The sequence below is a fragment of the Vulpes lagopus genome, chromosome 18 (assembly GCF_018345385.1).
Source record: "Vulpes lagopus strain Blue_001 chromosome 18, ASM1834538v1, whole genome shotgun sequence".
NCBI lineage: Eukaryota > Metazoa > Chordata > Mammalia > Carnivora > Canidae > Vulpes > Vulpes lagopus.
In genome coordinates, this window is record NC_054841.1 from 4,385,685 (window position 1) to 4,398,677 (window position 12,993).

The 12,993-nt window shown below is 53.7% G+C and overlaps 1 protein-coding gene across 1 annotated transcript in view; it reads left to right on the forward strand.

Annotated features, from left to right (window-relative positions):
* Window positions 1-9,886: 9,886 nt before the first annotated feature.
* Window positions 9,887-12,993, forward strand: part of APCDD1L (APC down-regulated 1 like) — a 50,317-nt gene continuing 47,210 nt past the window's right edge. Inside the window, 1 exon segment of the mRNA XM_041733132.1 lies at window positions 9,887-10,575. Within this exon segment, the coding sequence (XP_041589066.1) occupies window positions 10,527-10,575 (49 nt within the window). The 5' untranslated portion in view covers window positions 9,887-10,526.

Sequence of the window (12,993 nt, forward strand, 5' to 3'; positions counted from 1 at the left end):
TTTGGCTCAGGGTGTCATCCTGGGGCCCTGGGATGGAGTCCTGCATCGGGCTCCCCACAGAGAGCCTGCTTCTCCCTCTGCCTGTGTCTCTGTCTCTGCCTCTCTCTCTCTCACACACAAATAAAATCTTAAAAAATAAAAGAAGAAAAAGCTACTAGACATAAAAACTGAGTTTAGCAAGGTCAGAATACAAAGTCCACATACAAAAGTTAATTATATTTCTACATACTAGCAATGAACAATTAAAATTTAAATTTTCAGGGTACCATTTACAAGAGCACAAACCCATGAATACTGAAATATGAACCTGAAAAAAAATACATGTGTACTCTCTATGCTGTACACCAAAAACCAGTAATGAAAGAAATCAAAGACCTATCTAGACAGAGAGATATGTCATGTTGATGGTTTAGAAGACAATTTTGTTAAGGTGCCAATTCTTCCAAAACCAACCCCTATAATCAACATAATTCCAATCAAAACCTGAGCAGGATTTTTTTTGTAGAAATTGTTAATTCAATTCTAAAATGTATATGCAAAGGCAAAGGGAGATTAATGGAAACAGTTCTGAAAAGGAAGAATAAGGTTAGAATAAAATAACATATGTTAGAGAATAGAATCAAACTACCTGATTTCCAATCTTACTATAAGGCTACCGGCTAATGTAGTCAAGATAGTGGAGAAATAATTGGAGAAAAGGTAGATAGATGGGAAAATGGAATAGCATAGAAAGTCCAGAAATGCACCTACCCATTTGGGTCAAATAATTTCCAATAAAGTTGCAAAGAAAAATAAATGGAGACAGGACACTTTTGTCAATAAATGTTATAGGAACAATTAGCTATCCATCAAAAAAACCCGATCTGTATCTCCTATCATATTAAAGAAAACTCGCTCAAAATAGATCCGATCTAAATGTAAAACTCAAACTATTAAAAAAAAAAACTCTAGGAAAACACATAGAAGAAAATCTTTGTGATCTTGGATTAGACAAATATTTTGTAGGCATGGACCCAAAAGTACAATCTATAAAAGAAAAAAAAAACGATAAAGTATACTTCACAATTAACAATTTATGCATTTCAAAGGGCACCATTAATAGGAATGCTCAGACTGGGAGAGAATATTTGCCAGTCGCATATTAAGGAAAGGAAAGGGCTTATATCCAGAATACATAAAGAACACTCAGAGCTCAATAAAAAGAAAGCAAACCACCCAAATAAAAAAATGGGCCCAGATCTAAACAGATACCTCATGAAAGAAAACAGATGGATCGCAGATAAACCCATGAGAAAGTGCTAAGCCTCGTTAGTTATCAGAGAAACACAAGCTAAAACTCCGGGCTCCTTTCCCTTGGTTAAACGGAGAGCTTGCGGGCATTGAGTGGTGTCGGAGACACACCAGCACCCAACAGAGACGTTCTCTTTGGTGGAACATATGCCATGAGATTTCATGCCTGGTCTACACAGCAGCTGGGAAAAGACTTTTTTTGGGGGGGGGGGGGGCTGGGGGGAGACTTTTGAATTGTTGCCTCCACTCTGGGCTCTCCTCCCGCCCTCTCCCAAGCGGCTGTCAAACGAATGGCTGATAATGAATAGACACCCCCTGGCCTTCCTGGGCATGCTTTTCTGTTTTTCGTGGTTTTCCATTATAGGAAGATGTTTTATGTGGGAATCAGGAAAAAAGAGAGGAAAGAAACCTGCGCCCCAGGAGTCTGGAAGTTGTGGGGTGTCTGTGCTTCTCAAGATCGGCAGTTATGTCTCACACCTCCTTCCCATGTGCTTCAGGTGCTTTATCAATGAACAATCTGACCCAGAGGGGACACGGACTTGCCAGGGGCACACGGGAGTCAGGACTCCCGACTCCTCCTCCTCACTGCAGCCGACATCATCCAACGACCACCTTGTGCCACGCACTGGGTTATGGCTTCGTCCGTCTCCTTTATCCAGAGTAGCCCTCTGAGAAACACAAATTCGGCTCAGGGTGGCACACTAGCCTGCTAGCAGGGGCCCGTGGGACCCGTGTCCGTCCTGGGGCAGAGCTCCCTGCAAGAGGCAGGCCCACCAGTGCTATTTCTCTCGGGCCCCTGCCCCACGGTGACATCTCTGGTAGAGACCGTGGAAACCCATCCTCTGCTCTGCTTCCCAACAAACCACCACGGCCTTGAAGACACAGCAGCCACCAGTGGATTTACCTGGGGAACAGGGGCAGGCCGCCCAGTGCCACCTTGGGGACCAGCTTCCAAGGAAATGCCTGCTGGTCTCGGGGGTCTGCAGGTGGGTGGGTCCTGGCGCACAGAGGCCTCCCCGCTTCCCCTCCATGGCCAGGCCTGGGGTCTGGTCATGTGGCCCCAGAAACGCCTTCCGTCGCCCTTCCACTGTAGCCAGTAGGCCACAAATGAACATCGGAGCGATGAGAAATGTGGAGAAGGTACGGGAAGGACGGGTCCCTCGCAGCCCTCTGCGACACTGGGGCTACCCTTCCAGCCACGGCCCCTTGGCCTCGGCCAGCAGCTCCCGTGAGGAGGCCTGGGCCGCGAAGGGCAGGCTCTGCACCCAGATCCAGGCCTTCGCCCGGAGGTTGGGTGTTAGTGTTTTGAAGTGTCTGCTAAAACCAATGGCATGTTTCTTAATTTCCTGGAGCTTTGGGGATAACGGACCAGAAAAAAAAAATCAGCCTCCGATTCATGGTCTCACCACCTTCTGCAAACAAAAAACCTGAAGGAGTGTCTGTGGCTGATAAATGCCGAGTGGCTTACATCAAAGCCCTCGTTCCCCACGACCATGGACGGCGCAGCTCCCAAGGAACTGGGAGGTTCCAACCCGAGCACCCCGCCCGCCAGAGGCCACAAACCTCAGCTGCGGTGAACCCAAGAGTTTGCCCCCTTGAACCCCGGGTGGGAAGGAAGACTCTTGGAGTGGGAGTGGGGGTGGGGAAGAAGGGGGAGGAAGGAACCGTATCTTGTCCATCCTTTTTCTTTTGGGGCATTTTGCACCATGACCACCATCCCGCACCCATTTACCTTGGCTTTGAAGGATTGGGACATTCTACAGTACAGGCTATAAATCCTTTTTTTAAGCTTAGCAGGAGCCAAATATGACAGGTATCTGTCCCGGCCTGTTTAAGAAGGAGAAACCCCAGCTAAGCACATAAATAACCCCCCACTGCGTTTTATCATATAAACACGGCCAAACACAGGTTCTTACTGTTATCTCATTAAGCCCATTAAATATGTAGGAAAGAAAATGCCTTCACATCTTGGGTCTGGTTTAAACTATCAGGGAACAGATTAGAGTTAATTAATGCCGTGAACTCTGAAACCGCCAGCCGGGAGGCTCCCATCGGAATCCACACCTGTCACAGCCGCGATTTAGAAAATCTAAGTGGACACGGATGCATGCCCCCTCCCATCCCCGCATCCCCCACGCTAGAACCCTGAGCGCCTAATCTGTAACTCCCGAATCTGGATCAAGAGATAACCCCACCCTGGAGACAGCAAGTCGGTGGACTCCGAGCAGAAACTGTGCAAAGGTCTCTTGCCGGCGCTCAGGAAATTGCCATGGGTTCCAGGCCGCAAGGCGAGACTGCTAAGTTGCTTCTGGCAAGTTGGAAAGAGCTTATCAATTATTCATGCAACTGGATAAACAGGGATTTTATCTTGTAGCATGAATCAAGAGATAAAAATTCCATTTCAAGAGGGAGGGTGTAGACGAAACCCTGAATGTTAATTGTGAACTGAAAAAAAAAAAAAGAAAGAAAGAAGGAAAGAAAACAGTACAGGCCTCGTGTCTTGGTCGTGCCACGAGCACTTGTAGGATCCTCGGCCCCCAAATTTGTCTTTGACCTTGAATGCGGCTCACCTCCTCCCTGACGCCGCAGCAAGCCTCTCTATTGACTGGTCGTTGATGGGGGGGAAGAAGGGGCACCTTTGGATGGATTTTTAAACTCCCAAACAACACCACCTGTCAGGTATTTCTATTTAAAATCAATCTGCTGCCTCCAGACCGAAATCGGAAGCAGAGGGAAGTTTGCTGCCTCCCAGGTAAGGTGAAAGGTTCAGACAAAACAAAACCCCGCAAAGCCAAGGCGCAGGAGGATCTGCATCCAAAAAGAATGACTGCTTTCAGCAGTCTCCCCGCCCCCAAGCCCCAGGACCTAGCACTTGCCCGGTCCTTAAAGGCTGGTCAATTAACCCGGAAGACGAAATTGGGGAATTGGAGGTTTTAGTTAGACATTCACATTATTAAATTTGACCACAGATTGGAGAAAAATATGCGTAAGTGGAGAAAAAAGTCATAATGGCATCAGGGCTTGTCCTCAGGTGGGAATGCGCGTGACTTTCATTTGCAGCCTTTCTCTCTGCATTTTCCAAAGAGTGTATTAGGAGCACTGTTAATTTTATAATGGGAGAGAAATAATAAACTTTGTGCTTTCTAAATGTATTAGATATATTAGCTAATAAATTAGCTCTATTAGGTGCTTTTCATAATGGGAAGAGAACAGTAAAGTTTATTGCTGGAAAAAAAATCAACAGTCGGAAGCCATGCATGTCCCTGGCCTTCTTTTTTTATTTGCCTCTTCCATGAGAAGTCCCTCAGACCAGAGGAATTGTCACAGTGGTTTCTTTCACACCACCCAGCTGGTGGCTGCAGACAGGTGAGACACCCCGCCTCCCCATCTCTGGGCAGCCTTCTGCAAACCCCTGCGGGAATGAAAAGAAACCTGTCCCTTGGGTCGGGGCTGCTGGGTCGAGGCACAGAGGGGAGGATGCTGACTCTAGGGTGATACCCCACCGTCACCTTGGCGGCCCCTCCGCCCCTGGCTGTGCCTCCGTTTCTCCATATTCGAGAAGAGCCAGTTGGTGGTCTCTCACCTCTTTTGCTCACCTGTGCAGAGCTTCCAGATGCAGACGGTTGTGATGACATCACTGAATTTCTGTGTGCTAATGACCTCGGCCCGTGTAAGGCCCCTCACGTGTATTTATGATAATCCCTCCCTTCCCGTCTCTGATTTCCATGCCCATTTCCCTGCTGGAGGCATCCGCTCAAACACGTCTGATGTCCTCAGATACACACATACCTGGAAAGCATGCCGTGGGCTGCGTGCAGACCTGTGTTTGGAGTTGACATGAGCGAGCCCTTCTGCTTCTCTTCTGAGACATGGGGCCTTCTAGATCTTTCCCTACTGTGTGTGTGTCTCATTCATTGCTCCAACAGGAACACCTAGGAGACAGCCACTGCTCTCCCCACAAAGAGGACCCTGCTGCAGCTGAGGCTACCTGGGAGGAGGGAGCGCTGCCTCCATTCCTGCCTCCTCCTGTCTCCTCCTCCATCCATCCAGTTTCCCACCCACCTACTCATCCATCCATCCACCCATACATCCATCTAACCAGTTACCAGGAGGCCTCCAAAGCACCATTTGAAAAGCAGTGAGCTGGATGACCTCGAGGCTCTCCAGCTCCGACAGCCTGCAGGCCTGAGCCCGGCGTGAAGCATCTCTGTGTTTGGGGGACACATCCACAGATGGGGACGGCTTCCATCTTACCAAGGACATACCACCTGCCAGGTCCCACACTAAAAGTTTCACTGCGTCACCTCCCAGGATCCTCCCCCCAAACCCTCTAAGGATTCTCACTTTTGATGCGCCAAAGGCTCAGAGGCGTTGCCCATGCTTCTCAGGTAAAACGGGACGAACCAAACCATTCTCTCTACAATCCGCCTGTGAACCCCGGTGTGTCTAAGTAGCTCCAACCTGTCCATCGATGGACACGGTGTTCTATAGACAAAGTTACTGGTATCTGGACTGGGTGGCTCATCCAGTCATCCCACCACCAAGCATGAGCAGCCCTGGCATCAGAGAGGATGACCACCCCCAAGCCTCCCAGACAAGCAAGCCTGGTAACCTAACAAATCAAAATCTGCTCTTCACTCAGCAAAGCACTTACCCATTAAGTCAGGCTCTGTGGCTACTCCTAGGGGAACACAGGGTCCCACCTAGTGGAAGAGTGACCCTTCAATGCAGGGACTATGATGTATCTCCACAGTTTAGGAATTTGTAATTCAAGGGTGAGTTCATGCATTAATGATTATTACTAATAAATAAATAAATGTAATGATAGAAGGAACAAACCATTCAGCTTAGGCACCACCCAGAACAACTGTGACAACTGCGATGCTAGTCATTCTACCCATCCAACCACCTGCCCACTGTGTCATCCATCCATCCATCCGTCCATCCATCCATCCACCTAGTCCTCTGCCCATCCATCTATCCATTCATCTCTCCATCCTTCCATTTCTCCATCCATCCAGCTTCCCACCCGCCCACTCATCCATCCATCCATCCATCCATCCATCTAACCAGTTACCCACAAACCCACCCACCCACCCACCACCCACAACGTGTCCACTGAACACCTCTGTGCCAGGTGCTGGGTTAAGCCCTCCAGTGCCTCCCAGCTCCTACCACAGCCTGATAGAGCCTGAAGACTGAGGCAGGTGCGAGGACTGGTGGGAGCAGAATTTCTGGGATGCCCAAGGCATTTTCACGATCTGCCTCCCCCAGAGGTGGGTGGACAAGAAGCCATTCAGGACCAAAGCAGTTTAGAGTCAGGCTAAGCAGCCAGACTTCAAGTCCCAGATTCAACACGTGGGGGGAAGCTCACTCCCAAGCTTGTCGAGGTGCAGGGTGGAGGTCAGAGAGTGAGTGACCCCCTAGTGCGGAGCCCTGGGTGTCTCCCTTCCTTCACCCTAGCCCCACAGCCCCAGTGAGGGGCTAATCGGTAGCATTAAGATGCGTGACCACATTTTCTAAGGCAAACCCAGTGCTCATCCTGTATAGTTGATCTGCTCACTCATTCATTCAGCAAGTCTGTAGTGAGCCTCCATCACACAAGGCACGTGCTGAGCGCGGGCCTGGGAAGTAAGGCTGACACCGTGGCAATCACCAGAGGGGTCAAATGAGCATCACTTACCTAATGGCCATGGGCTTCCCTGAAGGGCAGGAACATGGGTTCCCTGCCTCAGTTTCTCCCCCGGAACATGCGGGTGATGGTGAGGATCTGGCCAGGGTGACACGCTATAGGCCTGAATGGTCATCAAGAGGGGTCTGGCCACTCTGGCTGTCCCTCATTTCATCCAGAGCTGCCCTCACCCACCCTTCCCAACCCGGGAAGCCGGCCTGGTTGTTTATGTAGTTATTAGATAACCAGGTCTGGGCACCGTTTCTTTGATCAGACACCCCTGATAACAAGCAGAGGAAACAGACCATTTTATAGCAAGATTTCATGGAGCGATCTTACCTTCCCACGGTGTTTTTAGCAGAGACAAGGGTGAGGAGGTAGGTGTTTGGTGGGGAGGGAAAGGAAGAGGCTCTGTTTCCACTGACCCACCCCCCAGGCTTGGATTTGGGGGGAGGGTGGGTGGGAGATGAGATCTGAGCACGGGAGGCTGGCCTCCTCTGCCCCCATCAGGGACCTCTGGCTCATGGCCACCTCCCTCCCAGTGGCGGTGCATGGCCCCGGAGAGACGTACCCTGTGTCCCCTTCTCCCCCGGAGCTCTGGCGCCTGGGGAGGGTCCCTGTGGTTAACAACTCAGAAAAGCCCAGCTCTAGAGGCCAAGGTGTGATAATGCCCATGGATGTGACTCACAGCCAGCAGAGTGGGGGCTTGAGAAATATTTTGCTTGTCCCCCCAACCAGCCTTATAATTACTAGCATTTCAAATGTTCTCGGATAATTGCTGTGTGTGTAAGAAAGGGGTCAGGAACCGAGCAAATACCACCCTTCCTCTGGCAAAATGCAAGGTCTGGACAATATAATTTTTTTTTTTTTTTGGTTAAAAAATAAATGAAGCCAATACATTTTAGCTTTGGTTCCATCTTTGTCTATTGTTGGATCTTCTTGTAACAAGAGGAGAGTCTTGTTAACACTGTTTTTTTTTCCTTCTTTTTCTTTTTGGGAGTAAAATCTGCCTGAGAACAGGTAGTGTGGCGCCCTGCACTTCGCTTCTTACCTGTAAGAGAGGAGCCCGCTCCGTCGTCCCCCCGAAAGGCCCTCTCCTGAGGGCCACCCTGTCATTTGCATGAAGAGGACGGGGGTGTGGGTCCCCCCGCTGTCCATGCCCAGGAAGCCCTCTGTCATTGTGCTTCCCCTTCGTTCCGAAACCTCTTCCAAGAAAGGCTGTTATTCTAGAATGGGCTTTTTCCTTTAGGATCTTCAGACACAGAATGGAGCCCACAGCGCAGTGACCCAGTGCGGCCCATGGAGATGCAGAGCATCCGGGTCACAAGCAGGGGCTCCACCACCTTCCAGATGCATGGCCTCAGGACCGGGGCACAACCCCGCCAAACTCAGTTTCCCCCTTCTGTACAATGTGGCAACAATAATTCTTAGTTCTCATCAGGTCGTTTGGATGGAAGGTATATGCATGGAAAGCACCTGGCCCATCCCGGGTTCTCGGTACCAGGGGCAATTCCTCTCACTTAGAAATAAGCCAACCCAGCGATTCATAAACGGGCCCCATACTTGGTGGGGACGTTCCCACATCTCCTAGCAGTTCAGTAAGTTCTAAAAGCACCAAATTATAACCCCACCCAGGACATGAGTGTAACAGCCCCTGCCAGGGGTCCGGGAACACCCACACTCGGCAGCCCAGGGAGGGCCCTCTGCCCCGGTATGGACAGCACAGCACCGAGGAAGTACAACTCCCCGTAGGTGTGAATTTTGCGGATTTAAAGACACAAATTGCCACAAAAAATCACAATTATGCAATTATAAATAATCCCCCGACAACGCCCCTCAGGCCGCACAGTGACCCTGTCCCGCGGCGGCCACTGCGTGCGCGGAGAGCAGGTGCCGCTCTGGTCTCATGCTGTTCTCGGCAATCCACAGAGACCAGGAAAATGTCATTTTCAGGAAGGGAACTGATTGTTTCTCTCACATTTCCATTCGTGTAAGATCACGCTGTGGCCTCATCCTGCACCTTCTCATCTCTGCTGCCTCTGGAGAAGAGGGAAGCGAAGGCCGCCCGGGGTGGAGGTGGGAGGCCTGGATTGGGGGCCCTTGAGGTTGCACTCAGCCGAAGGGCCCCCTGGGGGCCTCACCCACGCTTCTAGCAAGGAATCCAAAGGTGGGGTGCTGTCTCAGAGCCCCCAGGACAGATGTGGACACAGGCCTCTGAAGCCTTCGGAGGGCAGGCCCCCCAGCTTGGGTCCCGGGGTCCCCGTACTGGCAGAGGGGACAGGTTCCACCTCTCTTCTTCCCTCCCCTTCACTCACCTCTCGCCTCCTCCCTTAGTTTCTCTCTCTCCCTCCCCTGCATCTCCTCCTGGTTCTTGGTCCCTGCCTCCTTCCTCTCTCCTTGCTCTTGTCCCTCCCAGGTCCCTTTCTCTCCCTCCCTCCTCTCTGGGGTCTCTCTTCCTTTTCCCTCTCCTTCTGTCCTCTGAGCGAAGGGCAACCCTGTGGAAGTGGAGGCCCCATCTACGCGCTCCAGCTCCAAGCCGGCCCCACACCACTTTCCCTCTGGCACCCACATGGTCCATGCGGGCAGGAACAACCCAGGAAAGCTTTCCAAAACCTTCCCATCCAAGTGATGCTTTCTCTGCTTCATTCACAAATCCAATAGCTTGCAGAGAACCTCCTTCCCAGATGCTCACCACCTTCATTCAAGGCTTGCCTGCCCCTTGGGGAGGTGCCTGGGAAGCCCCTCCGGGCCTGGGGTGGGGGTGGGGGGGCAGGAGGTGACTAGTCTCCACTTGGTGCCTGCCCTCCTCCTCCTCCTCCTCCTCCTCCTCCACCTCCTCCACCTCCTCCACCTCTTCCCAGCGGCCTTGCCTCTGGGCTGCCACCCTAAACTGACTCACTCAGATGTGGGGGTGGAGGAGGAGTTGGGGTGGGATGGGGGGAGGAAACCATCCCTGGTCGGCTCCACACTGTTTGCCTAGATGCTCTCTGGAGCAGGACGAGCTAATTACAGAGCCCGCTGCGGGCTGCCGGGCACCCCAGCTTGGCCACTTTAACTGTGCTCCTGCGCTCACTGGGCTCCAAGTTGACGCAACTTTTCCAAGAGTATCTGAAAGGCCTGAATAGAAACCTCGGGGGTCCTGGAATCCAGCGGGGCAGAGGGGAGTCTCCGGCAAGCCCCCTGCCCTCCCAGGGATCTGCCACTCCCGTGCGCCTCGGCGGGAGGAGCGCACGGCTCGGCTGGGCCAGGCCAGGAGTTGGAGGGAGGCCTGCTTGCTCGCCGCGAAGACTCTGGGGAGGCCAGGACCAGGGGACGGAGGGGGTCGGCTGGAGGGTCTGCATGGCAGGAGGAGCCGCGCCAGAGGGCCGGGCGCGCTGCGGCAGCGCCCGGGGCTGTCTCCACCTCTTCTGGCAAGTTGGACCTATGAGTGCGCAGCTCGACTTACAACCGTCAACAGCCCGGGCGGGTGAGCGCGTGTGAGCGCCGGGGGCTCGGGACCCCGCACTTCCTCGCAGGCCTCTCCGCGCACAGCGGGCGCCCCGGCCGTCCGGCCAGCCCCGACGGGATGCCCGCGACCATGCTCCCCTACGCGTGCGTCCTGGTGCTTTTGGGAGGTAGGTGCCGCCCCCCCCACCGGCTGGCTGCCGGCTCGGCTCCGAGGGAAGGGAGGGAGCTCGCCGTCGGGTGTTCCCTGGGGTCCCGCAGCGACTGCCAGGCGGGCGGGCATGGTCGGTGACTTGGTGACGCTGTGCTCTGCGGGCTCCTCTGCGCTCTTCTCTGGCCTCACCTGGCCAGCACCTGCCGCGACGCACCTCCCGAGCATGTTGTGTCACCTTGCTAGGCCCTCTGGTCCCGTGCTGTGTCTCCAGGCACCTGGAGCAGCCCCTTGCGCCAGGGCCCAGAGGGGCTGGGACCTCCGAGAAGGCGCAGGGGGATCCCAGGCCCAATTGAACCGCCGCCCCCACATGGCAAGATATAAGCCCCGAATCCCTCAGACCGGGGCTGCGGGATCCGGTGTCGCCCACTGAATCCTGAACCTACAGAGCCTGGGGGAGAAGTTTGGGAGCGTGCAGTGACCCTGAGCAACAAACCCTGATGGCAGGGAGAGGAGGCAGTGCCTTCTCCAGGACTAACTGCTCTCCTGCTGGCTCTCCAGAGGGGGTGGGCAGAGACAAAACTCTCTACAAATGCCACCTGACCATGGTGTGTCACCTTTGGCCAAAAGGATGGTAACAACCACAGCTGTGGAAGTGCTTGCAGTCCCAGGCTCACCCCCAAGCACCCTCACATTGTGAAGGATTAAGAATCCTTGCCCTGGAGTCCCATCGCCCCGCTCAGAACCCAGATCACCTTCCTATCAACCTGCGTGGCCTTGGGCAGCCATGTCCCTTATTTGCTCTCTTAGCCTCAACCTTCTCATCTGTCCGATGGGCTCACAGAATCCCCCCTTCAACTAGGATCGTTGTGAGGATAGGTATGCCCGGGGCTGCTGGGTCCCACCGGGCACTCTCCACCCCATTTACAGGCAAACAGCAGCCTGGTCCATCTCCAGCAGCTCGTCAACCACAGTGTTTTCTTCCCAACCCCAAATTTCTAAGCAAGATTATTTGAAGAAGACATGAAAGGGGTCTGAAGGCAGGTCAGGGGAGGGTTGGGTCAGCCAGGGATGAGTCTCAGCTATGTCCACCAGGAGGGGCTCCCGCCAGGGCTGGAAGTGAGCACTCACACAGCTCTCCTTTGCCTGGGAGTTCTCCCTCGATGCGAAAGCAGGCCAGGGCCACCCTGCTGGTCCCAGGGAGAGAGGGCAGGAAAGATAAGGCAGAGGGCAAGGCGAGAGCCTGGCCCAGGAGGTCCATGCTTTCCTCTGGGCGCTGAGGTGGGAGGAGGCCCGGAGGACACTCCTCCACCCCCGGGATGGGACCATCAAGAACAAGAGGGCCGATTACCCCCCAGAAACCTGCAGCCTCGGCCACAGCGCAGGGCTGTTGTCTTTGGCAGGCCCTGAATTCTCGTCATGCCAATAAAATCATTGGAAGTTTAGCATCTCGGGGAGCCCCGCTGCTTCACTCCCTGGCGACCTTTCGCCTTAGCAAGTGTGACAGATTCCGCAGGACAGAAGCCAGGGGCCCGCCTGGTGGCCCCCGGTGCACCGAGGCCACGACAGGCCCACTGCCCCCCAACCCCGGAGGTAGACGCAGAGGCTGAAAGGGGGACAATCCCGGGCGGGCGGCCTTCACGGTTCCCTGCTCTTAACTCGGGTACCATTTTCCACTGAGCTCTTCTTTCGAAAGTTCTTTTCGCCACTGGCTGCGTCACCAGGCAACCGGCTCCTTTTGCTCTGGTGAAAGGGAACAGAACCCACTTAATCCCTCAGATACTTACCAGTTTAGGTACCTGAGCTGGGGCATGCCTGAACCTCGGGCCTCCAGTGTGAATTTGGCACAGGATGGCGCGCACGCGGCCCAGCGGGTGAGTTCCCACTGAGTGTACACACACACACACAGCACTACCCACGTTGTGGTCCAAATCCTCCTCTGCTGGCGGGGTGGGGGGGAGGCGGGGGGGGGCATAGGATGTTTAGCAGCATCCCCGGCCCTTCCCCTCCCAGATGCCGGCAGCACCATCTTCCCGGTTATGACAACCACAAAGGTCTCCAGACACCGCCCAATGTCCCCCGTTCAAGGGGTGAGCGGGGAGCAACGGAGCCCCTGTCCGAGAACCCTTGGTAGGGCCAGACGGACCGCTGGTAGCTTTTCAAATGAATCTGTCAAAATCACCAGGTCAGATGAATTTTGTTCTCGCTCTGAGCAATCAGGAATTCAAAGGCACAGTGGGGGCCCAAGAGAAACAGCACAGCTTAGGTGGCTTCTAATTTGAACTCGGGTTTCTCCCTCCCTCTTGTCTCTGAAAGCGTCCTGGGGGGACGATGGGAGCACAGCTGCGGGTAGTGGTTAGCTCCCCGCCACGGCAGACCTTCCTGCAAACCCGGGTCTCATGCCAGTTTACCAGCCTCCAGCTTTGCTTCGCACCAC